General features: G+C 57.5%; 6 protein-coding genes across 14 annotated transcripts in view; 3 read left to right on the top strand and 3 right to left on the bottom strand.

Annotated features, from left to right (window-relative positions):
• The first annotated feature begins 301 nt into the window (after positions 1–301).
• LOC148111826 (uncharacterized) lies at positions 302–1,851 on the top strand. 2 transcript variants are annotated; one of them, XR_015730137.1, is made up of 4 exons: positions 302–557; positions 936–1,037; positions 1,376–1,474; positions 1,661–1,842. XR_015730137.1 is itself a non-coding variant. In XM_087879734.1 (3 exons), exons 1-3 carry the CDS (start codon positions 839–841, stop codon positions 1,669–1,671), a joined length of 309 nt encoding a protein of 102 aa, XP_087735860.1. In that variant the 5' UTR covers positions 762–838; the 3' UTR covers positions 1,672–1,851. The 2 variants fall into 2 exon arrangements, 1 of the variants encoding a protein (XP_087735860.1); XM_087879734.1 differs by lacking the exon at positions 302–557 and having other exon boundaries at positions 762–1,037; positions 1,661–1,851.
• A 396-nt stretch (positions 1,852–2,247) lies between these two features.
• Positions 2,248–8,719, top strand: LOC117676619 (ficolin-1-like). Of its 2 annotated transcripts, XM_034436223.3 has the most exons (11): positions 2,248–3,309; positions 3,440–3,553; positions 5,380–5,493; positions 5,714–5,767; positions 6,094–6,129; positions 6,528–6,554; positions 6,869–6,904; positions 7,236–7,363; positions 7,612–7,741; positions 7,930–8,064; positions 8,212–8,719. In XM_034436223.3, the coding sequence occupies exons 1-11, from the start codon at positions 3,225–3,227 to the stop codon at positions 8,460–8,462; spliced, it is 1,110 nt and encodes a 369-aa protein (XP_034292114.2). In that variant the 5' UTR covers positions 2,248–3,224; the 3' UTR covers positions 8,463–8,719. The 2 variants fall into 2 exon arrangements, with proteins under 2 accessions (XP_034292114.2, XP_034292115.2); XM_034436224.3 differs by lacking the exons at positions 2,248–3,309; positions 3,440–3,553 and adding an exon at positions 4,751–5,253.
• On the bottom strand, positions 3,604–9,897 carry TMEM141 (transmembrane protein 141). Its single transcript, XM_034436229.3, has 5 exons — positions 9,762–9,897; positions 9,519–9,576; positions 9,320–9,388; positions 8,935–9,036; positions 3,604–4,167 (listed from the first exon to the last, which is right to left on the bottom strand). Exons 1-4 carry the CDS (start codon positions 9,786–9,788, stop codon positions 8,942–8,944), a joined length of 249 nt encoding a protein of 82 aa, XP_034292120.3. The 5' UTR covers positions 9,789–9,897; the 3' UTR covers positions 3,604–4,167; positions 8,935–8,941.
• Positions 9,898–9,950: 53 nt separating this feature from the next.
• PAXX (PAXX non-homologous end joining factor) lies at positions 9,951–12,701 on the top strand. Of its 6 annotated transcripts, XM_034436228.2 has the most exons (7): positions 9,951–10,084; positions 10,391–10,451; positions 10,533–10,573; positions 10,849–11,039; positions 11,470–11,547; positions 11,909–11,996; positions 12,522–12,701. In XM_034436228.2, exons 1-7 carry the CDS (start codon positions 9,993–9,995, stop codon positions 12,559–12,561), a joined length of 591 nt encoding a protein of 196 aa, XP_034292119.1. In that variant the 5' UTR covers positions 9,951–9,992; the 3' UTR covers positions 12,562–12,701. The 6 variants fall into 6 exon arrangements, with proteins under 6 accessions (XP_034292119.1, XP_034292118.2, XP_087735864.1 ...); XM_034436227.2 differs by having other exon boundaries at positions 10,391–10,573; XM_087879738.1 differs by lacking the exons at positions 11,909–11,996; positions 12,522–12,701 and having other exon boundaries at positions 10,849–11,480.
• A 187-nt stretch (positions 12,702–12,888) lies between these two features.
• On the bottom strand, positions 12,889–17,879 carry CLIC3 (CLIC family member 3). Of its 2 annotated transcripts, XM_087879739.1 has the most exons (7): positions 17,783–17,879; positions 16,633–16,714; positions 15,445–15,554; positions 14,981–15,106; positions 14,693–14,799; positions 13,954–14,129; positions 12,889–13,601 (listed from the first exon to the last, which is right to left on the bottom strand). In XM_087879739.1, the coding sequence occupies exons 2-7, from the start codon at positions 16,666–16,668 to the stop codon at positions 13,443–13,445; spliced, it is 714 nt and encodes a 237-aa protein (XP_087735865.1). In that variant the 5' UTR covers positions 16,669–16,714; positions 17,783–17,879; the 3' UTR covers positions 12,889–13,442. The 2 variants fall into 2 exon arrangements, with proteins under 2 accessions (XP_087735865.1, XP_034292117.1); XM_034436226.2 differs by lacking the exon at positions 17,783–17,879 and having other exon boundaries at positions 16,633–16,786.
• A 122-nt stretch (positions 17,880–18,001) lies between these two features.
• The window catches only part of ABCA2 (ATP binding cassette subfamily A member 2), a 33,224-nt gene continuing 26,116 nt past the window's right edge, over positions 18,002–25,109 (bottom strand). Inside the window, exons 35-49 of the mRNA XM_034436222.3 lie at positions 24,897–25,071; positions 24,667–24,782; positions 24,216–24,363; positions 23,842–23,965; positions 23,251–23,383; positions 22,951–23,068; positions 22,541–22,719; positions 21,898–22,039; positions 21,528–21,662; positions 21,278–21,381; positions 20,981–21,073; positions 20,584–20,686; positions 20,338–20,475; positions 19,898–20,104; positions 18,002–19,753 (exon numbers count right to left, since the gene is read on the bottom strand). Of these exons, the coding sequence (XP_034292113.2) occupies positions 19,718–19,753; positions 19,898–20,104; positions 20,338–20,475; positions 20,584–20,686; positions 20,981–21,073; positions 21,278–21,381; positions 21,528–21,662; positions 21,898–22,039; positions 22,541–22,719; positions 22,951–23,068; positions 23,251–23,383; positions 23,842–23,965; positions 24,216–24,363; positions 24,667–24,782; positions 24,897–25,071 (1,951 nt within the window). The 3' untranslated portion in view covers positions 18,002–19,717. The remainder of the gene's footprint in view (positions 19,754–19,897; positions 20,105–20,337; positions 20,476–20,583; positions 20,687–20,980; positions 21,074–21,277; positions 21,382–21,527; positions 21,663–21,897; positions 22,040–22,540; positions 22,720–22,950; positions 23,069–23,250; positions 23,384–23,841; positions 23,966–24,215; positions 24,364–24,666; positions 24,783–24,896; positions 25,072–25,109) is intronic.

Below are 25,109 nucleotides of genomic sequence, written 5' to 3'. Positions count from 1 at the left end.
CAGAGCTGGGAATCCTGGACGGAAGTTCTTCTCCTCCCAATTCTAAGTGGAAGAGGACCCCAGGCGGGACTGTGGGGTCCCAGGTGTTCTCTGGGCTGGCTGGCAGACTTTTCACGACCCAACTAGGGAACATCATCTGTCCTACAAGAGTTGGCTCCCATTACAAAAGGTTTAGCCAAGTCTGGCAGGAAGGATTTGGGTTTCGGAAAGCTAACAGATTCTCCTGCTTTCTCCTTTCCTAGATTGCCAATGATTGGTATCCTCTTCTATTCATTCCTATTGGACAGAGCAGGGGTGTGGCGTTTCCCCCGTTTAGATTGCTGGCCCAGCCAAATGGAAATCTGATGTACAGCATTAGAGTTCCCATGTAAGTTTTGGGAGCTACCATAAGGACAAGCCTCGCTGGTGTCCGCGAAAGAGGACCAAAGTGGGTCCCTCGGCGGCCCTCCTGCCCCCAAAGGTTTATGTGGTTCCTCTTCTTTCAAGGAACGGGAGATGCACGACTCAAGAGGTGGTTCTGAACAAACAGGGCCAGCCTGGGGACTACTTGACCGCTGGTGAGTGGGGAATTCCCTCCAGCCTCCCTCTGGCCTTGCTGACTGGGGAGTTTTCACACCGGGCTGGCGAGGAAGAGACGCTCTCCTGCCCGACTGCTGACCCCGGGGGAGCCGCCCCACCTCTCCACAAGAGGCTTCCTCCATCCTCCCCCTTGGCGAGCGCGTGAAGACCCCTCTGGGCAGGGCAGGGGCTGAGCCTGCCCCCACCTGCCCAAGAGAAGCCCCCCCTCCTTGCTCGAGGCAGGGAAAGAAGCAGGACGGGGCCGAGGCCCCCAGCGAGGATGGCGGCTTCTCCTGGGCCAGGCGGGGGTGGGGGGCTTGCAGGGCTCCTGCCCCGAAAGGGACTTAAACAATCTCTCCCTGCTTTTTGCAATGAAGCCCACAGCACCTTTCGCTTCATGGAAACAGATTATAATACCTACTTCATCACTTACATCACGCGGGGCGCCGACAAGGCCAATGTCTTCCTGGCGCTTTCTGGTAAGAGAGCTGGGTGGGCGGCTGGTCGGGAGAGACCCTCAACCTTGTCCTCGCCCTTCCTAATGTTGGTGACAGCAAAGCCAGGCCCCTCCCTTTGCTTCTTGCCCATAAAGGGCCACTTCTACCATCCACCATCCTTGGTGGGACCCCCTTGGTGAGGCATGTTCCCTCTCCTCTCCTCTCCTGCCCAGCAGCATCTCTGCCCCAGGGGAAGCCCCTCCCTCCCATTCCCTCCCTCCGTCGCAGCAATTGAACCAGGGAATTTGGGGGGAGCCAGAGCAGCCTCCCCCACTTCCTGAAGTTTCCTGCCAACCCCCCACCTCCTTGCTTGCCTCTAGGCAGTCAGCCCACTGTGACGCCAGCTTTGGCGGCGAAGTTGAGTGCCGCTGCCACCTCGCTGGGGATAACTGGAGAGATCTTGCACAGCGTCCTGCAAGGTAACCCTTTGGTCCTTCATGGTCACCTCTTCTGGGCCGGCGGAAGCTCTCCTGGGAAGACCTGGACAGACGTTTCTTTCATTTCAACTCATGTTTCCATGCTCAGCCCAGACTAAGGGCTCACTAGGCCATCAGAGAAGGACTCCTCCTGGGATGACCAATTCTTCTCTCTTCTCTCCTCCACAGCAACCTGCTAAGGGGTCAAGGTGAAGGAGTGCAGATTCGGGGCACGGATGGATCCTCACAAGCTAACCCCCCACCCAATTGGAAAAGGAAGAAGACCCCATCTCTGCTAAAGGGGCCCCTTGGTGCCAGCCAGAGGGCAAATGCCAAGCCTTGTTTGTCAAATAAAGCATAAATAAAACCCAGCAAAGAAACCAGTTTTGTGTGCTTTTCCTCATTCCTCTCCTGAAGAGGGTCTCCCCGCCCCTCCGGCTGTGCTGGCCACCTTGCCTCTCCCGGGGTTGAGTGGTCCTCCCTCCCTCCCTCCCTCCCAGGTGCTTAGCCTGGCAGTCCTGGGGGGCCGTTGGTTCTCTTGGCACCGGCCCAGCAGAACCTCTTAAGTCCCCTGCCTTTCTACCACTAAACCAAAGAGGTCCAGAAGCATCTCTTTGCCCACCATTAATCTCAGAATAAATAAAATGCTCTCACAAACTCAGAAAAACAAGGAAACGCGCCCTGTCCCTGGAAGGGGCAAAATCCGGAAAGACTGGTTGAGAAGTAGTTACGTTGCCCGATTGATTACTTTAAGGATTAATGAGTTAAATAACTTTAATTGCACAAGATCCTGCAGATCTGAAGGTCAAACGTCACTTTCCCAATCAGAGCCGCATTTTACACTCCGGGTTGTGCTGAAAGCAGGGGCCTGACTGGATTCGGTGCCCTTCAAGATGCCACCATCCGTTGCTCTCCTGCTGCCTTAAGGAAGATGGGGAGCTTGTCTTTTGAGGAGAATGAAGCCAAAAAAGGGAGCAGCTCCTGGAAAGCTGCTTGGAGGGCACTCGATGCTTCACCACCCGGGTGCCTGCCTGGAGTTTCTGGGCTGTGGGGCACGGGGGGGGGGCACCTGCATGTCAGAGCCAGACCTCGCCTTCCTGGAACCCTGATGGTTGAGGAGGAGAGCAATGGGGAAAACAGCCAGCGTTCCATGATTCTTTCCACCTTCCCAAACGGCTTTTAGGGATGTTTGCTCTCATCCAGGCTGCATCTTTACACGTTGTGAGACTTTTAGTGCAATTCACAACACCATGTCAGGCCTTGTGCTCCTCCTGAACAAAGATGCGGACGGTCCGGACTTCTGAAAGACAACATCTGTACACAAAGGAGAAGGTCTCTAGGGGCCCAAAGGCTGAGGAGGGAGGCACCTCCTGGCTATTTCCCAGAAGGTTGGCATAGCAAAAACATCTCCAAATCTGGATTGAAACCGGAGCTTTTCCTTCATGGGATTCACAGCACCTGACCAAACTACCAGCAGGGAAAGGGGACCACCTGGAATCTCACGGTTGGGAGTAGCCTAAAGTTTCCCTTGTGGCTTTGCTTCGGAGCAGATGAGATGGGCTCCCTCCAGAAATGGGGACGGTTAAGATAATTGAACCTGCAGCATGGGAAGTCTGTGTGTCGTGATCAACAAGGAAGCAGGTTGCGATGTTGTAACCGTTGACCTTGGGATACCCATCTGGGAAGGGCAAAAGCAGCAGATAAAAGCCAGAGAGGGTCCAGGGCAGGCGACAGTCGGAGCCCAGCTGGCACCATGGGCAGAGCTGGCAAGCGAGCGGCTCTCTTCCTCCTCTGCCTGATGGCCGCAACCTGTCAAGGTGCAGAGTCCACCTGCCCAGGTGAGCAGCTGCCTGGTTGGCTCAGCGGAGGACAGACAGCATCGCCCCCCCTTCAGAGATGGAAAATTTTGCTTCAGTCAAAAAACAAAGTATTTTTTCCCCCCACTGCAAATGTTTTCCTTTCTTCCAGAATTGGAGAGGCTGGGCGTGGATGGCAAACAGGTGATAGCCATCCTGCGGGGAAGCCCGGGCTTACCTCAACCACCAGGGCCACAGGACCCCTCAGGCACTCCAGGGGTCAAAGGTGGGTCTGCTGACGGGGGGAGGGGGGTGCACTGACGCTGCATCTGATGCCTCCTTTCTTTCTTTTTTTTTTATTGAAAAGTTTTATAAGGAATACAAACATTTTCACACACCCCACCCTTCCCCCCTCAACCCCACCCTCCCCTTTCCCACCCTCCCTTCCCCTCCTTCCCCCCCACCCCCCTCTCTAGACTTCCCAGAACAAGCACAGGGTATAGCATTCACAAATCAAAAACTAAAATATGCTAACAAATTATTACATTTCATATTCTCCCTAGGTCCTTAACTCCTTATAACTCTAAAAAAACAAGCATAAACTACTTAAAATTATTTCATTCATAAGCTATATAAATCTTCTTATTCGGATACTTCTTCTGTATATAATCAATCCATCTTCTCCATTCCGATATCTCTCTCTCATTTGAATGGTCTTTTAAGATATGATGAAATTTTTGCCATTTCTGCCAAATGCACAACTTTTCATGTCCATTCCTCAATGGTGGGTGGATGCCTCCTTTCTTGTTGGGGAGGAAGAGCGCTAGGACTGGCACAAGGGGGAAGGACACCCCTTTCTTCCTCTGGCTGTGGGAATCCCCCTTCCCGCTTTCTCCAATTCTGGAAGAAAGGAAAACATTAGCCTCCAGCCCTGGTTTAAGCCTGCCCTGAACAGAGTGGCTGGGAGGGGGCTGCCCCCCCCGGAAGAAGGCTGAGAGAGAAGCCCTGGGGACATTGCACCCCCTGGGGCTGGGCCAAAAGGCCAGGGGGCAGTGAGGGGGATGCTGGCTCCAGGGCTCCAGCTGTGTGGGTGGGTGCTTGCTTGTTTGTACATAGGGGCTCCAAAGACGGGGCAATGAGATCTGGGGGGTTGGATCTTGGATGCCGAAGGGCCGGACTTCACAAAGACAACATCTGTACACAAAGGAGAAAGTCTCTAGTATAGTGGCCCAAAACTGAGGAAGGAGAATCTGGCTATTTTTCCAGATGGTTGTCATAGCAAAAAACAACTCCAAATCTGGACTTTTCCTTCATGGGATTCACAGCACCCGACCGAACCTTCTTCAGCCATGTTGCCCGTATTTCTACACAATCAGGAAAGTTACAGGGCGATTGTTTACTTCAACCGATGAATGAGAGTTGGAAGGGGCCTTGGAGGTCATTTGTTACTTGGTGCACACGTGATTCCCCAGACTTGAAGCCCGGAATAATTTTGGCCATTGGACCCCTGGCTGCTTACTCTGAATGGGAAATCCAGTTCTGCTCACAACCAGCCAGCAGGGAACAAGGAAGCAGTTTGTGGTGCCGTAACAACTGATCTTGGCTTGGCGCCCCTGGGGGAGCCTTGGGTGTCTTGGCACCAGCCCAGCAGAACCTCCTAAATCACCCGCCTTTTCACCAGCAACCCCTTTTCTTCCGTTTGTATTATTCCACGGTCTCCATTCTGGCTTTGCTTTGAAGCAGATGAAGAAGAGTTAGCCGAGAGGCGGTTGAGTGGACAGATGTGTGTCTTGATGGACAAGGAAGCAGTTGGTGGTGTTATATCTGCTGATTTTGGAGACCCCATTTAATAGCAAAGGTTAAAAAGCAGCCGCCACCAATAAAAGCCAGAGAGGGTCCTGGGCAGAGCTGGCAAGCGAGCGGCTCTCTTCCTGCTCTGCCTCATGGCCGCAACCTGCGGAGAGGCAGAGAAGTCCACCTGCCCAGGTGAGCAGCAGGCAGGTGGACTTTGAGGAGGACAGGCAGCGTTGCCACCTTTCGGAGATGGGAAATGTAGCTTCACTAAAAGGAAAAAACTGCTTATTCACTCCAAACCTTCTTCTTCCTTTCCAGAAGCCCAGGTGGTGGAGCTGAATGGCAACGACAAGGTGATCATCCTGCGGGGGTGTCCAAGCTCCCCTGGGTTACCAGGGACCCAGGGACCCCCAGGCTTTCCTGGGGCCAAAGGTGGGTCTGCTGAGAGAGGGGGTAGCTGGCTCAGGAACGTGACCCCTCCCGAAGGGAGCCACCTGTCCTGGGAAGCCACCTGTGCGGCAGGGCTCTAGACCTGGCCAAAGGAAGCCCTTCCTTTCTCCCGGCAGTGGAAATTCTCCCTCGCCAAGTGGGCTCAGCTGCCCCCCCCCCTCTGGAAGAAGGCCTGGAAGGTGACTTTGCTTTCTCCTGACAGGTGAAAGGGGCTTGCAGGGAATCCCTGGGGAAATTGGACCCCCTGGGCCAAAAGGTAAGGGGGCAACCAGGGGGATTCTGACTCCAGGGCTACAGCTGTATGTGTGTTTGTGTGTGTGTGTGTTTGTGTGTTTCGCAGCAGGAGGAGGGGCAGGGAGGTTTGGGGAATAGAGCTCCAAAGAAGGGGCAGTAAAATGGGGGGTGGGTGGGGGTTTGGACTGCCTCAGCCAGAAGGTCAACTCCACCTCAGACCCTCCCCCATCAGCTGGCCACCTGTGTGGGCTGCAAAGTGGGCAGGCATGGTGGGGGGGTCTGCCTGGGGGAGGCAGGAGGGGGAGGTTGAGCCTGGAGGACTCAGAGGAATCTTCTCCTTTCACTCAGGAGAAAAGGGGGAGGCAGGGAAGCCCGGAGAGAAAGGTAAGAGTTTCTTCTGCTTCTGGGGGGGTCCCTTTTTTTCCACCCCGGTGTCAACACACACACACACACACACAAACACACACAAATTGTGTTTGTGCAAATCACGAATGATGCCATTTGGTTTTGCAATAGTTCAGCTTCAACCAATTAAGAGACATTTCTCAAATGGAAGGGACCCCACCCTGAAACGGCTGGAGGCCCTGAGTGAGCAGCTCGTGGGAAGGGGCTCTGGGGGTTGGGCAGAGAGGGTGCCAGCTGTTTCCTCCCCCCCCCCGGCAGAAGGACACCTTTTTCTGGGGTTCTGCTCAGTTCCTTCCTCAGCTGCATGGCCCCAGTGATGCCGTTTGACCCCCAGAAAGAGGGGGAATTCTGCCTTTCTCTTTCTCTTTGCCTTCCAGGGGATAAAGGCGACACAGGAGCAATTGGTAAGAAACGTGGCCCCTCCCAGAAAAGCCAAAATACGGAATAACATAGTTGGAAGGGACCCTAGAGGTCTTCTAGTCCAACCTTCTGCTCAAGCAAAAGACCCCCCTCCATATCATTCCAGACAAATAGCTGTCCACCCTCTTCTTAAAACGGAGCACCCACAACTTCTGGAGGCTCCAGGGTTCAGCCTCAGCCCCCCTCACTTCAAGTCAGCATGGCAGGATCCCCCCCCCCGGGCCTTGCCTTCCACACGGGGTGGGGTGGAGTGTTGGGGTAGGAATCGACTTTTCTTTGCTTCCTTCTTTTTCTGCAGATGAGGAGGGGCTGGATGCTCTCCAGTGTAAGCGAGGTGAGCGGGGGCTGCGTCCTAGCCCTTCCTTTCCTTGGCCCCCCCTCCCCAAATATCTGGGAAAGCCAATGATGTGGCAAAGTCCTTACAGCATCTGCACTTCTGATGAGGGACACCCTTGGCTTCAAAAAGGGAAACATAAAAAATGGGGTTTCCCAAAAACAATTTTTTAATTGAAAATTAAACACTGCAACCCCTTGGACATCTTGACCGGTTGAATGCTGACCAGCCGTTGCCTCTCAGTCAGCCCCCCAGGAATCGGGGGGGTGGGCGTTGGGCCAAGCCATTGCGGAAAGGAGCGCCCCCCTCTCCTGCCTCTCTTTCTGCCCAGGTGCCCGAAGCTGCAAGGAGCTCTTGGCCCAGGGGGTGGTCCTGAGCGGCTGGTACACCGTCTACCCCCAGGACTGCCGGCCCCTGCGGGTGCTGTGCGACATGCACACCGACGGAGGCGGATGGATCGTGAGTGCGGCCCACGGCAGACCCACTCAGGACGGGAGCTTTCTGCTCGCCCGCCTCTTGCCAGGAGTGGGAGGAAGCAGGAACTGAATCTTTCTCCGGGGGGCAGAATGGGGGTCGGAGGGACCCTGGGAGGGGGATGGTTCTGGGGACCCCTCAACATTTGGGGAGGGAGGGGTGCAGGGAGAGAAAGCCTGTGGTTTTGGGGCCTGCCCCATGGGAAGCTTAAGGGCCTGGTTGTCCCCCCGCAGGTCTTCCAAAGGCGGTCGGATGGCTCGGTGGATTTTCTCCGGGACTGGGCCGACTACAAGAAGGGATTTGGGAGCGAGCTGACCGAATTCTGGCTGGGGAACGACCACCTTCACCTCTTGACCTCTCTGGGTGAGGGGCTTCTCCCTCGTGGCCCTCCTGCTGCCAGAGGAGAGGGGCATGGGACCCTTGCTGGGCAGAGCTGCTGCCTGACCCTTCTCACCGGGTGTGGGTCTCGGTGTCTGAGCAGTGCACTATGTGTATCACACACAAGTGTGAGTTTCTACAGGTGTGCACTCAATTCCTCAATTCCTTCCTAGGAGAGAACGAATTGCGTATTGATTTCATGGATTTCGAAAATAAAATTTCCTTCGCCAAATACGGATCCTTCCGGGTGGCAGCAGAATCCGACTGGTATCGGCTGACTCTGGGAAACTTCACAGGGGGCTCCGCAGGTGAGTTCCCAAAAAAATCCATCTCCATGAGCCTCTCTGGACTGAACAGTGCCAGTCCGGCCAAGGACCTCCCTCCCCGGCTGGCTGATGCCCTGGAGATGCCCTGGGTTGGCCTTCCTGGCACCCACACACCCTTCTTCCCCCCAGGCGACTCTCTCTCCAACCACAACAACATGCCCTTCTCCACCCGAGAGAGGAAGCCGGACACTCTAAAGTTCAACTGCGCTGAGATGTACAAAGGGGCCTGGTGGTACAATGAATGCCACTACTCCAACCTCAACGGGAAATACTGGCTGGGACAACACGACTCTTACGCGGACGGCATCAACTGGAGGACAGGGAAAGGCTACAAGTACTCCTACAAGCGCACAGAAATGAAAATCAGGACGGTGGCTTAGGGGGCTCCTTCAGCAGATGGGGGTTTCTTCTGAGGGGTTCCAAAGGGCATCTAGTCCATCCCCTCTGCTTTTGATTTGCTACCTTGACACAGAGCTTGCATTTTAGAAAATGTCCGTGATTAAATGATCTTTAAACAGCTACTCTGAAGGGCCTTTGCAGAGTTTGGGGGCCTTTGTCCCCCTTCATCTTTGCGGGAGTTGAGCAGCCAATCTATCCAAAATTAATAAATAAAATTAATAAATAATTTTGCAACCCAGCCAGAGGTCTCTGAGTGTCCTTTATTCCAAGGGCATAAAATCTGCCAGCCTTTGCCAGCACCTTGACACTCAACGCAGGCCTTGTTCACACATTGCACAGAATCCGAAGTGGGTGCTTTGCTTTCCCTAAGCAGCCTTCGGAGTCCTGCCTGGCGGATATTTGCAAAGTGGCTGCAGCCTTTGAACAGCTTCAACACCCCTCCCCATTGCTCACCTTTGGGCTACCTTTGAGGGGGGGGTGTCTGGAAGTCCCACAAGTCAGCACAGTTCTTCAGCTGCCTCCGGGTAATTGCATAGGTGGGTAAGGCAGCCAGAGCTGCAGGAGCCCAAGAAGACAAAAGTCCCACTGAAATCCTTCCTTCCCAATCCAAGGGGTCGTCTGATCAGAGTTGGAGTTGGGAACCCAAAAGGGGAAATCTCATCCCTGACGGGACACCCCCTCCCCCTCCCCCCACCCCGCTGGCTCAGGGGCCTCAATCTGACGGGCCTCCCGGGGACTTTGCTAGATTAAGCGAAGGCAAAAGAAGTTTAGCCCACCCCAAGGGACGGTTTACCTCTGGGATTCGGGGGGGGGGGGAGCGCACCCTAGAAATACCAACCCAGAGAGAAGAGCGCGCTCCAGGGGAGGGGAAGAGGCTTCCTGAGAACAGCAAAGGCCACTCCGGTACCTGCATGGACACAAGCAGAGGCTCAGGCCAGCGCCTTCCTTCAAGGCAGCACGGATTAGCCTCTCCCCCCCCCTCTTCTCCGTTTATCCAGGCGCAGCCCAAGGACCCCCGGGCAGGGTGGGGGGCTTACCCATGGCGAGCACGGCCAGTCCCTTCAGGCGCACGAATGCCTGGCACAAGGCGCACTCCTGCAGCGCGGAAGAGACGGCCCGGGTCAGAGTCGCTCCCCAGCCGGGGTCCAGCGGCGACCCCCCTCGCTCGCCTTGTGCCCCCCCCGCGCCCCCCCCTTGCTCCGCGCCCGGCGGCCGCTGCCTGCCTCCCGCCCGTCCATTGGCGCCCAGGCGAGACGCAGCTGGCCGAGCCACCGACTCACCGGGCTGGCTGCCGTGGCGGGCGGCATGGCCTCTTCCCTTGGCGGGCGCCGGGCGGCCAGAGCTCCCTCTGCAGGGCCGGCGGAGGCGCCCGGAGTAGCCGCTTTGGAGATCGGCCGGCAGGCGCCGCTGCCTCGCCGGTCTAGCGGGAGCCTGGCGCGGCGATCGGAAGCGGCCGGCCGGGGCGCACGGAGGGCAGGGGCCGCCGGATCCGGGCTCTTCCGCCGGGAGCGATGGCTCCGCCGGGGCCGCTGCGCGTGGTGAGCCACGGAGGGCGGCGGTTCCTCTGCTTCTGCGGGGACGGAGGCGCCTCTCCGCGGCTGCAGTAAGTTCGGAACGGCGCTTTGGCGCCTGGAGCCCCTTGCGCTCGGATCCGCCCTCGCCAACCTCTTCCTGGGGCCCCCGAGCGTCTGCAGAGGGCTGGAAACACCCCCGGCCCCCCCTCGAAAATGCCCGCCACCCATCCCCAGAAGCCCCCCCCACCCTTCTGCCACTTGACTGTCGGATCTGGAGGCTGGCAGAGAAGAGTCCGGCCTGGGACCTCCCGCCCGCCTGTTTCCCTCCGCCGGGCTCCTGCCGGCGAGGAGCCCCTTTGGCCAGCCGTCTCCCTCGCTTCCTTCCCTGCCCGCAGGCTGACCGACGCTTGCGAGTTCTGGAGCTGCCGCCTCCCTTCGGAGGAGCTGAGCGGACAGGTGCGGAGGGTCCCCTGTGCTTCTCCCTGGGTCGGGGGTCCTTTGCGCGCCCTGGGGCTGACTGCTTTCCCCTTCGCCCAGGAGGAGCCCGACTCTCCCGCCGGCAGCCTCTCCAGACTGCGGTGAGTGGGCCGCTGGCCATGGTTCTGCTTCCCAGGACGGATCCCGGCCGCTTTCCCCTTCCCGCCTGGCTACTTCAGCAGCGGGTGGCTCCCATTAGAGCCCACTGGCGGGAAGAAAGCGGAGGGGGAAATGCCAGGCCTGGCGGAGAGGTGGCGCCCTTGGTTTTCATGCAGGGATCGGAAGCGAATTCCCTTCCGCGGCCTCTGCAATGCCCTCCCAGCTCTGCCTCCTGGCACCTCCTGGGCACAGCCAGTCACGCCTCCACTCTTTGCAGGGAAATCCTGCAGGGCCAGACGCCCATCCTCACCCTCGGTGACGGCAAGGCCACCCTGCAGGTCCAGGACGGTGGGCAGAGCGTGACCTTCGACCTGGACAAAGCCTCGCTCCCGGAGGCCAGGAGGCAGCTGCAGGACCTCACCTTCGGCCTGGTGGAGCAGCTGCAGACGCTGGAGAAACGCCTGGAAGGTGCAGCCGGGTTCCTGGAGAGGGCCTGGGCGGATTGGCAGCTTTCCCGTCGGGAAGCAAAGCCCCCCAAACCATGGCACTTAAAAACCCCCGAAGGAGCTGCAGCCATCAAGGCAGAAAGAGTGGGCTTTTTCCTAGGGAAAGGGGCAGGGAGAAGTGCAGGGCTAGTGGCCGTAAAAAGGGTGGGGGGACGGCAGAGAACGGGCATGGCCTCGCGGGGTTTCTGGGTGACTGAAGCTCCTGTTACATTCTGTAGAAATTGCTTCCCAGGGCAGTTTAAGCACAAGCACGTCTGAAGGAACATTTTGCCCAAATGAAACGTGGTCCAGGAGCTTCGACCAAAGGAAAAGGCCCCTTTTGGCCTGGAGCGTTTCCGGGTTGAGGGGGCGCCAGGGCCTGACTCCTTTCCCTCTTCCTCCTCCTCCCCCAGAGAGCACAGCTGCTGCCAACTCCGTGGCCCTCAGGAGCCCCGAAAAGATCTCACCAAGCCAGAGTCTCTTGGGAGCAGGTAAGAGGCGGCATCCAGTCGGGAAGGTGCGCTTCCGCCCCTCCCAATTAAACCAGTCCGGAAGAGAGAGACGAAAGCTGACACAACCTGCACCCAGCCTCTCCCTTCCAAAAGATCTGGCTTCCCAGGCCAGAAAAACCAGATTGTAGAAACCCAGTTACACTAATGTCTGAATGGTCCAAGGGGAAAGGTGATTTTCTCCGGGAGAAATGTTCCCTGGGTCTGTGCCAATGTTGGGCTCCACCCGTCATCTCCCTCTTTGGATGCTCCAAACTGCTGGAAAAGTAGCAAATCCCCCCGAATAGCCCCCCAAGTCTGGGTTATGCGAGGAAGATGTCACTGCAATTTCTCTCCCCCCCAGACTTCAGTCCGCGGAAACCCAGAGGAGGGGCTGGTCCGAGCAAACGGCGCCTGCCTGGGGAGTCCCTCATTAACCCTGGATTCAGAAGGTAAGCCCTTGGGCTGCATGGGCCCCTTTGCTCGGATGGCGCTGAGCCATCATGCATCTCTGGGAGCCTCTCCAGCGAGGGGCACATTTTCCTTCCATGGTCCATGCCAATTCTGGGAACCTGACTGGCTCTGTCGGGGGCACCTCACAGCTCTGTGTCATTGGGGTCCTCAGCTCTGCCTTCGGAGCTCGTCCCTGTTTCTTGCGGAGCTGAGATTGGGCTTTTGAGCAGTTTTGGTCAGGCAGATGATGTGATGGGAGAGGCTTCTCTCACTAGTTCCTCCTTCCAGATGTTGGACTTGAATTCCCATCGCTCCCAACTAGTAGAGGAAGAGCGGTGTGCAAATCCAGCATCTCTCAGCAGCCCCCAGCAGCTTCCTTCTCCCTGCCAGTCAGCGCCCACTCTTTCTGGGGATGGCAGTGCTGAGCTCCCTGCCAGGGAAGGGGCAGAATGAGGGAGGGGAGGGGAGGGGAGGGGCGTTTGAAGGTGTGAAGGATGCTCATACGGGCTTCCCTTTCGCTCTAGCAAGAAGACCCCGACGGGGGTAGACTTCGAAGACGCCTGAACCGTTTTCCAAATCAAATGGGAAAGAACTACTTCATCATGGATATTTTAAAAATTATTTAAGCCTTAAAACTATAGCAAGTATATTTTTATATGTATTATATAGAAAGAAGGTGACAATAAATGCTTTGATTTTACTCACTTTCTGGTTTGTTCTTTCTGGGCCAAATTCTTTGGAGTTGGGGAGGGGGACAGAGGTCTAAACTAGTGGGAGTAAATTCTGCTGTGGGGGGGAGTTTGGACAACAGGAGGCGAATATTCCAATTCTAACCAATTCTGCAGGGGAAGAAGTCTGTCTAGAGCACAAAAATTGACAGCTTCTAAAGTCTCTATTGATATATTAGCGTCTATTTAATTTGGGGGAAAGACATTTAAAGCATTGGACATTTGGGGGAGGGGGTATTGCACTTCAAAAGAGCCATGGGTGAAGAGAGAATGTGGAAATGCAGACATGCTCTGACACGCACACACACAGAGCCCCCAGCCCCACTTCAAGGCCTTCAGGCCATCTTTGCAGGTGTGAAGGGAGCTGACTGTCCTCCCTCAAATCTTCCGGGCTGAATCTGGTCAAGAGGAAGAGAGGGCAGCCCTCCAGAGAAGAAAGGCAGGCTTGCTAGCCAGGGACCACCACAGCACATTGGCCCTGCCAGTACTGCCCAAGGGCAGGGCCAGGGCCTGACCCCATTGCCTAGCACCCACCGCCTTGGCGGGAGAGGAAGATGGCGATGCCGGACCCGCCTAAAGACCGTGCCCACGGGGGTCCCACAGGTCTGGGACTGCCCTGCTTTCTTCCACTATGAGTGACTCTGAGAGAGAAGGAAGAGGAGCCAGGGGGCTGCCAGCCAGAGCTAGCCAGACCCCGATTTTAGCCGGGGGGGGCTATTAGGGCTGCCTGACCACGCCGTGGTAGGCCTGGATGATCTCCTGGGGGTTTGGACAGGTGTACTGGAACTCCTTGGTCTCGGAAGAGGACTCCAGGTAGCGCCCGATGCCCCGCAGCTCTCTGGGGATGCCCGCCTGGCGGTAGTGCTGGCACACGACCTGCAGGAGAAGGGAGGGAAGCCAAAGTCAGCGCCTCCTGGAGCAGAGGGTGGCAGTGCCAGCCGTCCCTTTATTCCGCTGACTTTGTTTTCAAGATGAACCCAAACTGGAAGGTTGAGATTCCCGGGATACCAAATTTTGTTTGTGCTGCGTTTTGGGATAATTATGGCTCAGTGGAGGGTGGGGTGGAGGAGAGGCCGCCCTTCCTTGAATACGTTAGGTGCTCCCGGAGGACTTGCGGCGGGGAATTCGGCCCCAGGACATGCCCGGCAGGAAAGGGTGCCCAGAGCAGCCGGTGGGACCCACTGAGGAGGAGAGGAAGGGGGCTCTGCCTCCCTCAGGATCTTCTCACATTGACGATGTTGAGTTTGGGGAGCAGGTTGCAGTCGGCCAGGGTCATCTGGTCCCCATCCAGGAACCGCCGGCGGGAGATGACCAGCTGGGGGTCTCGCACCCGCTCGTAGTCCAGAGGAATGTTCAAGTATTGGTCCAGCTTACGGAAGGCTTTGAGGAGGGCGTGGAGCAGAGCTGTGGGAAAAACACCCGAGGAGTTAGCCTCTGGGGCAGACGGCAGCAGAGGAATGCGCAGATAGACTGCCTCTAAGGTGGGGGCTTGATCCTGCTACTCAGCAATTTCTTCAGCAGCCAAAGATTCAGCCGGCCTTGTTTCCAAGCCCAGCCAAAGCTCAAGATGGTTTTGCTCTGGTCTTTGAGATGCTCAGAGGTGTCTCTTCGCTTGACCACTTGCTTACATCCTTTTTAGGGGCCGCCCCCTCGCTCCATCGGCTGCCACTCAACTCACTGACCAAGGGAAGATTTTCCTCCTGTTTAGTCTGTGCCCGGCCTATCTCCCCTGCAGGGAAGGGACTTTGTCTCTTCTTGTACTGCCCTCCCCCACTTTGTCCCCCAGGGCAAGTTTAAAGAAAGGTAGCTGGGCCTCCTCCACGCTGCTCTCCTGACCTCAAATGGAGCCTCAGTGGCTCAGCACAGCCTTTCTCTGAATCCCGCAAAGGACTGGACTCAACTAAGGGCCTTGGCACACGCTAGCTAGGGAGGATGGGGGTTGTAGTCCAGAGCCCCTTCCCTCTCACTTTCGTCCTGAGCTGGTATCGGGTTCTTGATGTAGGCAGAGAACCTGTGGAAGATGTCATTCCCGGCTAAGATGGACTCCTTGTACATGGGCGCCAGGGTGGGGAACCTGTGGGGTAAGACAGAGGAATGCTGACTGCTGCGGCTCCTTGCCTCAGTCTCCCCATCTGCACAATGGGCAGAATCCTGCCTTGCCTCTGAAAAGAGAGAAAGGAGAGCCGGCAGGATGCTCTTGCTTCTCTTCTCTCTTGGACTCCCCTCCACAAAGGATGGGGACCCCCACCACTTACTCAGGGGGGGTCAGGGTCTCCTCCAGAAACTCTTCGATCTTGATGGTGTCTGTTTTGGGCTCCCCGTCGTAGAGCAGGACGGGCAGCTGGGCTCCCGGGGCGAAATCTTTCAGGACATCCAGGGACCTGTGAGGGAGGGGGGAGCAAAAAGGGGGCTGAGCCTGGGAAATGGAGGGTCCCCCCCCTTTCTGTATCCCCACAAGGGACATTCCCGGGAGCCAGGAACACCAGAGCCCTTTTTCAGATGCAGCTCCCCAACAGCCCCCAAACCCAGACACCCTCCCCCCACCGGACTCCAGAGCAGCTTTTCCAACCCCATGACCCCCAGGTGGGTGAGGCAACAATCCCCATCACCTGCCAGGGGATTTGGGGGGGGGGGTTAGATCAAAGGGGAACTTCCAGAGGCAGGTTCAGCATTGCCAACTGTCAGCAGGCAAGACGTCGGCCCTTCCTTTGGCCCTTACCGTTTGGTGTCCACCGTGGTCAGCGTGAAGGGCACTCCCTTAAGCAGCAGGACCATGAAAAGGCGCTGGCAGAAGGGGCAGTGCCCTATGGTCTCTCCATCAGTGCTGGCCTAAACAGGGCAGGGAGGGGAGTCAAGAGACGTTCCGGAAAGGCATTCTGGCAGGAGAAATGAGCTCCTGGGGACCCCAACATGCCACCTTTCCTTACACAGCATCCACCGAATGTATGGCACTACAAATCCCATCCTCCCAGCCAGGACTGTGCCAGTGAAGTAGCTTAGCAGCAGAAACACGCCTTTAAGCCTTTCTCTCTGCTGTCAAAACTCCCCGGAATTTCAGTCCAGTTTCAACGCTTGTCAATTCCTTCCTCGTAGGCAAGTTATATTTGGGTCAGTGCAGGCGTTTATGGGATGGGAAGATGGTTCAGCCGCCGTTTAATTGAGCCTCGCCAGCACCAAAGCCTCGCAGCCCCTTCCTGACCTGCCTTTTGGAGGGAACATGGGCGCTGGGTATGCGCTCTCACGCCCGTCCAACCAGCTCCCTTGCGCTCAGCGGAGGACCAGGGAGCCCCCCACCCCTACCCCCACCCCCGTCCCGGCTCTCAGCTGTGATCAGATTGTTCCCCGGCCAAATCCAAAACCGAGGCAGTGTTTCAGGTTGGCCAAGAGAGGCTCCCTCTGCCAGGATGGGTGGGTGCCTCAGGGCAGGGATTTGGCAGTTTCATTTTACGAAATGGATTTGAGCAAAGTCTTTCTCCAAACACAGCTGCACGCAAAAAGATCCCTTCAGCTCCAAGTGGGGGAAATAGAACCGTTGCAGCCACGCATTTGTGGAAAGAGAAGGTGCGCTCAGGACTTCCCAGCCCCTCCCTGGAAGATGCACACCCCCCCCCAGGACCCCACTGGAGGGCTCACAAGTCCCCTCCGGCCAGATGTTGAGGGCAAAGCCTGGCTTGGAACCCAGAGGAACTGCCTCCCAGCTGGAAAGGAAGCAGAGGCTAGGAGCAAGGGAGGGCCCCGTCCAGACACAAACCCCCCCCCAAGGCCAGAGGCTGGAGGGGGGTCAGGAGAGGCCCTTCAGCCTAGGGGCTCTCCAGCAACTTGCTTAGCCTCCAATTGGTGACTTTGGCCATGCCAGCCGAGGTCCCTTCTGGAGCATCCCAGCGGCAGAGGGAAGGAAGAGTCTTACCTTGACAAACAACTGGAGCTTTGAACCCTCCGCCATCCTCTCTCGTCCTCAGAAGGGAAAGCTGTCCAGAAGCTGCTCGGATCTGCGTTATAAATTCGACACACCCTCCTGTGAGCTTCACCAGCCACATTCTTTCTTCCTCGCCTCCCAACGCCCTGTTTCCGCAGCCACCCAATCCCGGGCACTCCCTGGTTCCTTGGGTGGCAGCGGCAGAAGGGCAGAGTCCGAGCTGGGGGTCCCTGGGCAGCCAGAGAGAGTTTGGGCAGCTCCGGGAAAGCCCCCCCCCCACATCACGAGACATCACAGGCCCTTCGCTGAGGTCCTATGGGTTAAAGCTGGGGGGGGGGGAGGCAATGTGGACAATGGCAAAGCCAGCACTGGCGTTACAAGGGAGGAAGAGTCCATCCTGCCTAATTGGTTTGGTAGATATTGAAGCGGCAGGAAGGCTGAGTTTTGCAAAGGGAAATGAAAAAAAAGGGGAAGAGATTTTTGCCGCTACCATATTGATTACAAAGGAACATATAGACCTTTCCCATCCCTCTCAGGCGGGGTTGAATTTTATCTTTTTTTCTAGGAGCCCCAGATTTACAGCGAGATCCCCGGGGGGACCCAGGCTGGGCTCAGGGCAACCGAGGAAGCCTTGTGAAAGGCTGGCTTGGATCATTGGGTGGAGAGCAGCCGGGAGCCCCTCTCTCAACCCCCCCTGCAGGGGCGAAGCTCCCCCTTGGCCTGGCAACACCCTCCCAGGGACATCTCTTAATCCCATCCCTTGGAAAGCCCAGGCCTGGGGCAGCCGGGACAAGGAGTGTCTTCTTCTGAAAACAGCCTAGCTCCCTCGCCCAGCCAGAAAGTGTGAGAGCCACACTCCCGGGAATATAAAAATAGCGATCGCGTTTTGCACAGGAGGACAATCCCCCTGGTCTTTGAAAGCCTGCCGTGAGATTAAGGAGCTGTTCCCAGCGTGGGCGTAATTAAACCCTTGGCCGGATGGCGCTGTTGAAAATGCCAGCCTGCCACGCCCAGGACCGAGAGACGGGGTTCGAAACAGTCCCCCCTCCCCCCGCCTGTCTTGATTAGGGGGAAATGACTTAAGAAACAGAACACAGGTGAATGAAAAGTGTGGATATTCTAAGATGATGAAAATATTCACCAACAAAATGCTAACGTGGGATGAACCAAGACTCCCCACTTCACCGGAGCGATGATGGTGTCGCTCTTAAAGCCACTCACAACTTGCCCAGCAGCTCCTGCCCAGACAACACTCAAACCGGTCGCAGCCTGGCACCCCCTTCAAGGACGGTTTTTGGGGTCCTGCTCAGCCTTGCAAAGCAAATCCCAGCTCCCCCACAAAAGTCTCTGCCAAACAACATGCCGTTATTATCACTTTTTTATTAAAACAATAAATTTATTATTTTTCACATTGGCTTTTCTGGTTCTAGCAACGTACAGGCTCCTTGCAAAGAGAGCAAGCTGCTCCAGGGGGGCTCAGCACTCCCAGCCAGGGCTCGGGGCAGAGAAAAGGGCCAGAGGGGCCAAGAAGACCCCGGCCAAGGGGGCCCCGGCTCGCCAGAGAGTCCTCCAAGCCGGCTTCTCTTTGCAGGTGGCCTCCCTTTGCACCGGATGTCCAGGGCCCATTTCCAGCCCCATCCTGGGGGACCCAGAAAGAGGACCAGCAAAGCCCCACAGCTGTTGTGGGGAGAGAGAGCCCAGCACAGTCCCAATCAGTTTCACACACTCTCATTCACACCCCCTCCCCAGCGCTCCAATAAATTAAAAACATTGTGCTTGCTAAGCCGAAAATAAACCGATGCAATCTGTCTAAAACCATCCTCTTCCTCAAAATACAATTTACACTCGTTCTGTGCTAAGAAGCCGTCTCGCTGCCACCGAGTTGAGAAGGAAGCCATCCTCGCTTTGGCCCCAAAGATGTCTCCTCTGGATCTTCCAGCACCCCCTCCTCTTCATTTGGGGGAGCCCCTGCTGGCCTTTGGCTTCTCTGGAGGTCAGTGCAAACAGGACAGCCAAGGGGCGGGGGGTTGCCCTTCCCCACCAGGAAAGGACGGGCTGCACCATGGATCAGGTTTCTGCAGCCCCACCTTGCATTTCAGACTACAGCTCCCATCGTCCCAAGCCACCTGCTGGGGCATCAGGAGTTGGAGTCACACACATCTGGGGCAATTCCAGAAGCTGCTGGAGAGGCCCCTCCCGCTTCTCCAGCAGTGACTCGTTGTGTAATGGGGCCTCCATGCCTGAGAGCTCTTGAAAGACCCTCGCGATCCCACTGGATGCTTCCGATTAATGCCATGCCAAGTTAGAACACAAGCAGAGGAGTGGAAAGCTCCGGCCCCACAGCCAAAGGGGAGTGGGGAGCCTCCTGGGAGGCCTCTGGGAGCCTTTCAGAGGGTTACTTGATGCTTTAAAAAGGAGATTCGGAAGCAAAAAGCTCCAAGCCTGGTTAGAGGAAACGGATGCTCCTTGGGCTGCTTTTGGGTTGGGGGCGGGGAGCTGGCTTCCTTCTGAGCAGGATGCCCAGATGCCCAGCCCTTCCCAAGCCTTCATGCAGCTGGCAGGGGGCTCTGGTCCCTGGGCTGAGAGAGGGGGGCAAAGAGGAGGGAGGTACGCCCTGACGCAATCCAGAGACTTGTTCAGGAGGATCCGCTCCCCTCGGCTTTCCTGCTTCCCTTTGGCCGGAAAGGCTGAGGGTGCCCAGTCGTCCACCCCAGCACAGCCAGCCGTCCTCCACAGTCAGATCTGGCTCAGCCTGGCAGAAGAGGCAGTGTGGCACAGCAGAGTGCAGTCTCTCCGAGGAAGAATGCCCAAAACTGTGGGGTTCCAGCGGGGTGCGGAGGCAGCTGCTCCTCTGTGTAAAAGCCCCACCCCAAGTCTTCTCACGCAGCCGGACTGTGCCGTGTCCAGTCCTTGGCCATCTGCAAAATGGCACAAGGCCAGTTCCATCCTGGAGGTCACACGGGTCAAAAGCTCGGGCAATGCCTCCTCTCGCCGCCTCCAGGACATCCCGCAGCCACCAAGCGGGAAGGGGCGAGTGGTTGCCCAGCCAAAGGTGGGGGCTGTGTCCCCTCCGTTTTCAGCAGAGGGTGTCCGTGTTGAAGGAGAGCTGAGCCTGGGGGTGGGAGGAGGGGGAGAAGAAAAGAGTGAAGGTAACGAAGGCTGTCCCCCCCCCCAGGCCTCTTTGCCCCCCACATGGCCAGCTCCCTGCTCCCGCGGCACATCTTCTGCCTGACCAGGCAGGGGCTCCCCGGCTCACCCTCTCCTCCTCAAAGCTGATCAGCCCCTCGTCGTCCGTTTCCAGGTCCTCAGGCTCCTCCCCCACCATGGTGCGCAGCTCCGTCGGGGCCCCACGGGGCCGCAGGAGGCTCAGGAGGCGCTGCAGAGGGGACTCTATGGGGCAGGACAGGAGGCTCTCCTGCTGCTCCAGGTTGTCGCTCTGCTTCTTGGCAAAATTCACAAACACCTACAAAGGAAGCTGCAACTCAGGCTGGAGCCCAGGACTCGCCTCCCACGGCCGGGGATTAGGGTGGTGGGGACAGAAAAGGGAAATCTGGGGCCTTCCAAGATGGACGGGCCTTCCCATTATCCTCAGCCACCCAAGGATGCCAGTGCAGCGAGCACAGAGCTGGCCGGCATCCACTCGTCGGACAGAAGAGGGTGGCTAAAGGGAAAGCGGGGACCCCGGTGCCCCCTCACATTGTCCAGCGTGGTCTGGCTGACGGAGTAGTCCTCAATGCCCAGGACATCCACCACTTGCTCCATCTTGCTGAAGACCTGGGCCAGCGAGATGTGCTCCGACTTCAGCTGGTACTGGACCTTGGTGTGGTGCCTCTCCTGGGGGAGGGGGGAGGAAAAGGCAGGGAAGGTCAGGGCCTCCTCCTCCTCCTTCTCCAAGGTGAACCCCCTCTCCCCTCCCCCCCGCCCCCCGACAGTGGCCCAAACCTTGAGGACGGCCTCCGGGAAGTTCCGGCTGAAGAACTGAGCCACTTCCTTCACGTTCAGGCTGGACTTGGTCCTGACGGTGATCATGTAGCCATCCCCAAACCTGTCCAGAACAAAGGGAGGGGGGAAAGAGGGGGCGCCTGCAAGAGCCAGTCTCCTGGCCGGATGGCTCCAGTAGGGAAGTGAAAACTACCGCCTAGGATGGGGCAGCTGAGAGGGCCCTGCCTCCCTCCAAAGGGGCCAGAAGAGGATTTCCTCCAAGACTGGGGCACTCGGGGGCCTGCTTCGCATCTGGGCGTTGCCCCCAGGCCAGGACTGAGAGCTTCCCCAGGTTTGGCCGGTGGAAGAAGCCGCTGCGAGGGGCCCATGCTGTGCCCACCCGGCGCCCTGGGCTCACCGGTTCTTCAGGTGCTGGATGCTGCCCAGGCACTTGAGGCGCCCGTTCACCATGATGGCCAGCCGCGTGCAGAGGGCCTCACACTCCTCCATGCTGGGAGAAGACAAGCACAGCTGAAAGGAAGGGAGCCCCCTCCCCAAACGGCAGCGGGGGGGGGGGAACAGCTCGCCCATTGCTCTTGGTCGCCCTGCAGCCGCTGCCCCCTTACTCATCCACATCCACGGAGCTCCCCAATCCAGCCGACCCTTTTCCCTGGCACCTCAGGAACCCGGGTGTCTCTCTCTGTGCCCAGCCTACCTGTGCGAGGTCAGAACCACGGAGCGGCCCGTCTTGATGATGTCCAAGATGAGGTTCCAGAGGAAGCGCCGAGCCTTCGGGTCCATGCCCGTGGTGGGCTCATCCTGTTGCAGTGGAGGGGACCAGGGGGCAGGATTAGGCCCAGCGGGGAGGTTCCCAAGGCCTGGGTGGCATCAGAGCACCAGAGCAGAAGAGCAAAGCGTCCCCCGCAACCCTCCAGCCGGGTCTCTTCCCCACCTTCGCTCCTCACCAGGAAAATGAAGGCGGGGTAGCCTATCAGCGCAATGGCAGTGGACAGTTTCCTCTTGTTGCCGCCGCTGAAGGTGCTGGCGGGCTTGTTGGCGCATTTAGCCAGCTCCAGTTTGCTCAGCGCCCACTTGACCACCTGGGTTGTGAAGGAAGAGGGGTCTCACACCCACAAAGAACAGCAGCCATGGTGGGGCCGCTGAAGGCCCCCCTCGCCCAGCCTCAGCCCCCGCAGAGGGGCTTGCCCTTGGCCCTTTCTGCCTTGTGGGGTGAGTCCCACCGAGTCCACACGGAAGCAGCAGCAGCAGCTGCCTTCTCCTTTTCAGGAAAACCCGGGAGACGGGGGCGTGCCTGTCCTTCTGCCTCTGCCTCACCCTCTCCTCATCCTTCCACGGGATGCCACGCAGCCGTGTGTACAGCTCAAGGTGCTCCTGGGCCGTCAGCTCGTCGAAAAGGGCGTCGAACTGCGGACAGTAGCCCAGGCTCTGCTGGACCTGCAGAAGCTCCTTCAGGATGCTGTGGAAACCGAGAGCTGGGCTGAGCACAAGGCGAGGGGCTCATCGCTGCCCAGGAGGCCCCCGGAGCCCCTGCAGAAAGGCCGGCTGGGGGGGAAAGGGGGTTCAGCAGCCCCATTCAAAGCGACAGCGATGAAAAATGAAGCAGAGAACAAATGGATGTGTGTGGGGGGGGGGGAATATAAGCATATAAGATCAGCACAGGATTCCAACAGCTAGCAGGAAGACACAGCCTTTTTTTTTTGGGTGGTGCTTTCCTGCAATGAGTAGATCAGAACAACACTGCCTGCCCATGGAGGCTCCATAGACCTATGGATTCACACTTCCTGTTTCTCGCTCTGGGTGCAAATGACCCCATTTTCAGTCTGGGATAGCAAATTCCCAGGACATTCCAGGGGAAAAGAAGGGAATTAAAAAAAAAAAAATCAGCTTCCCAGGGAGCCCTGCAACAAGTGGGCCCCTGAGGGACCCTCCAGCCCCCACCTCCGCGTGCCAGGCGCACCTGTGCCCGTTAATGAAGGCCTCGCCGTTGGTGGTGGTCTCGTCCCCCGTCAGCATCTTGAAGGTGGTGGTTTTCCCTGCCCCGTTGACGCCCAGCAAGCCGAAACACTCCCCCGGCCGGACACCCATACACAGCCGGTCCACGGCCAGAATGCGCCCAATCCTGCGCGATTTGTACACCTGGTGCCCGGGGAGGGCAGGAAAAAAGCCACCTCAGCCTCCGTGAGCAAAGAGCTTCTCCTCAGCCTCGGGGCATTCCCACCTGTGCAGGAGGCTGCCCCCATCTCCCGCAACCCTCTCTGCCCCCAAATCTCAGCTGCTTCAGGATTCAAACCTCGCTCCCTTTGAGCCCCCTGCTCCAGCCAAACCTGCCTCGGATGGACCCCTCCCCCCCCCCACACACACACATACCTTGGTGAGATTCTCAAGCTTGAGCATGTCATTGTCGGCGTCCCCACGCAGAACTCGCTGCCGCTCGGTGGCCACATCCACATCGTCTTCAATGGGTTTCGTGGAGACGGGAAATCGCCTGGGGAGGATGGTGCAAAGCAGCTTTTTTTTCCAACGGGAGACTTAGCCCAGTGTCATTGTGTCCCTCTTTCCCTCCCAGGCACGGATTTCCAGGACTGCAATTCCCACCCAGCCAGACGGGAAGGAAAATTCCCGCTCCCCAGAAATCTCCCTCCTGGGCACACCTACTGGCACACTCACTGTGGTTTTCGGAGAAAGTTGTACTGGCACATGATGGTGATAAAGAAGCCGACAAAGCCTTCCACCGTCATGGCGACTAAAGCCCTGGTCACGATGTCCCACTCAAAGGGAGACTTAATCTTGTCAAATTGCCCTACAGGAACAGAGGCACAAATGGGGCTGAGAGGGCCAAAACCTCCCCCGGGTGGGGGCTTCCTTGGTGGTGGGGTGTGTGTGTGGGGGGGGCAAGGAATTCATCTGAGGCCTTTCCGGGGTCACCAGAGGCTGGTTTCCTCCTTCCCAGAGCTATTTTTCTAAAGAAATTCTTTTAACAAACATTTTCCTGCTGAATGGAAGAGCCGCAGAGGTGAGAAAGTCCTCTCCTCTGGGATCCCCCAGGCAATCTAAGCCGAGCCGTCACTAAGCAAGGCAGGGTTAAGAAACCGCTCTGCGCATCTTCAAAAGCTTGCAACATTATAGGGATAAAATCGTGGGACGGAGAACGGGGAGGAGAAATCCCGAGGCTGAAACAAAGGGCAGATTTACTGCCGCTTTGGATAGTGTGAGATGGCAGCGTAAAAGCTGAATAACCAGATAAAAAAAACTCTTTACCGATCTTTGCGTAGTATTCGTTGATGTACTCATTGTAAGCCATCTCCATGAGTCCGTGGCCCAGGTTGTAGTTGGGGAAGATCAAGAAGCAGCTTTTTAAGTAGCTGTTTACCACCTTCAGGTCCTGCGGAGAAATAGGCACTAAGGAAGGAAGGGCTGCAGCAGGCACGTCAGATCAGCCCCCCCACCCCCTCCCCGGCTCCAGGCCCCAGATTTGGGGGCTGCACTGCCTCTGTGTGTGGTACAAGAGGCCTTTCCACCACGTTGGTCCAGGGGTCAGCTGAAGGCAGGGACTATCAGGGGAAGGATTCTGCCAATCACTTGCTGATTTTTTTAAAATCCTTATTTTAGCTTCCTGCTCTGCCGACACCCACCTTGTCGTGCTCAAAAAGCTGCAGGAGGAAAGTGGCCACGGTGGCCGTGATGCCGATGAAGAGGTTGATGACGATGAGGAAGACGTAGGCCGAGCTGGGTACCTCGAACCAGAAGGAGGCTGGGTACATGATGGGCGTCATGGACCACCTGGGGGAAGGGCACGACAGGCTCCAGATGGAAGGCCCACAAGCCCTCAAAAGCCATGGGGAACCTGCCTAAGAATTTCCCGCCCAGCTCCTTCCCTCTGGAAGTTCAGAGGTAGACTGCCTCTAAAAGTGGAGGTTCCATCCCTAACCTTACAGGGCAGACCCATGCTCCACGGGGCTCTCTTTTGCCCAAAGCAGCATATCATGGAGAGGAAACTGAGCATGCCTCAGGCTGAGGCCAGGCAGGGGAGGCCGCCCCCCCCTCACCAGGGCCCCGATGGCTCCTCTCCCAGCTGCCACTCACCCATAGAGCAGGAAGAGGGCGACCACCGCGGGGAAGTTGGTGGGAGAGGTGTAAGCCGGCAGGTCGAAGACGAAGAGAATAATGATGCAGCAAGTGGCTGGCACCAGGTAGTTGAGCTGGAGAGGAGGGGGTGAAGGAGGCTCATCATGGCGTCCCCTGCCCCCACAGCCACCCCCCTCCACTCCCCTAATGGCTTGGGGGTCCCAGCCAGCCCCCACCCCACAGCCTACCATGTCCCAGACGTAGTTGGCCAGCCAGTAGATGACGGGGTCGCAGCCACTGACGAACTGGAGGTGCTTGGCTTTGGTGGACTTCTCGGCCACCAGAAAGACGACGAAACTGGCCGGCACGAAGGACATGGCCACGATAATGAAGATGGCGATGACCACGTCGGTGCCTTGCAGGCTGAGGGGAGGAGGAGAGGTTGGCCAGCTTGTAAACGT

Source organism: Pantherophis guttatus, chromosome 16, assembly GCF_059756535.1.
Source record: "Pantherophis guttatus breed Tessera chromosome 16, ASM5975653v1, whole genome shotgun sequence".
Taxonomy (NCBI): domain Eukaryota; kingdom Metazoa; phylum Chordata; class Lepidosauria; order Squamata; family Colubridae; genus Pantherophis; species Pantherophis guttatus.
This window is presented reverse-complemented; position numbering and strand designations above follow the sequence as displayed.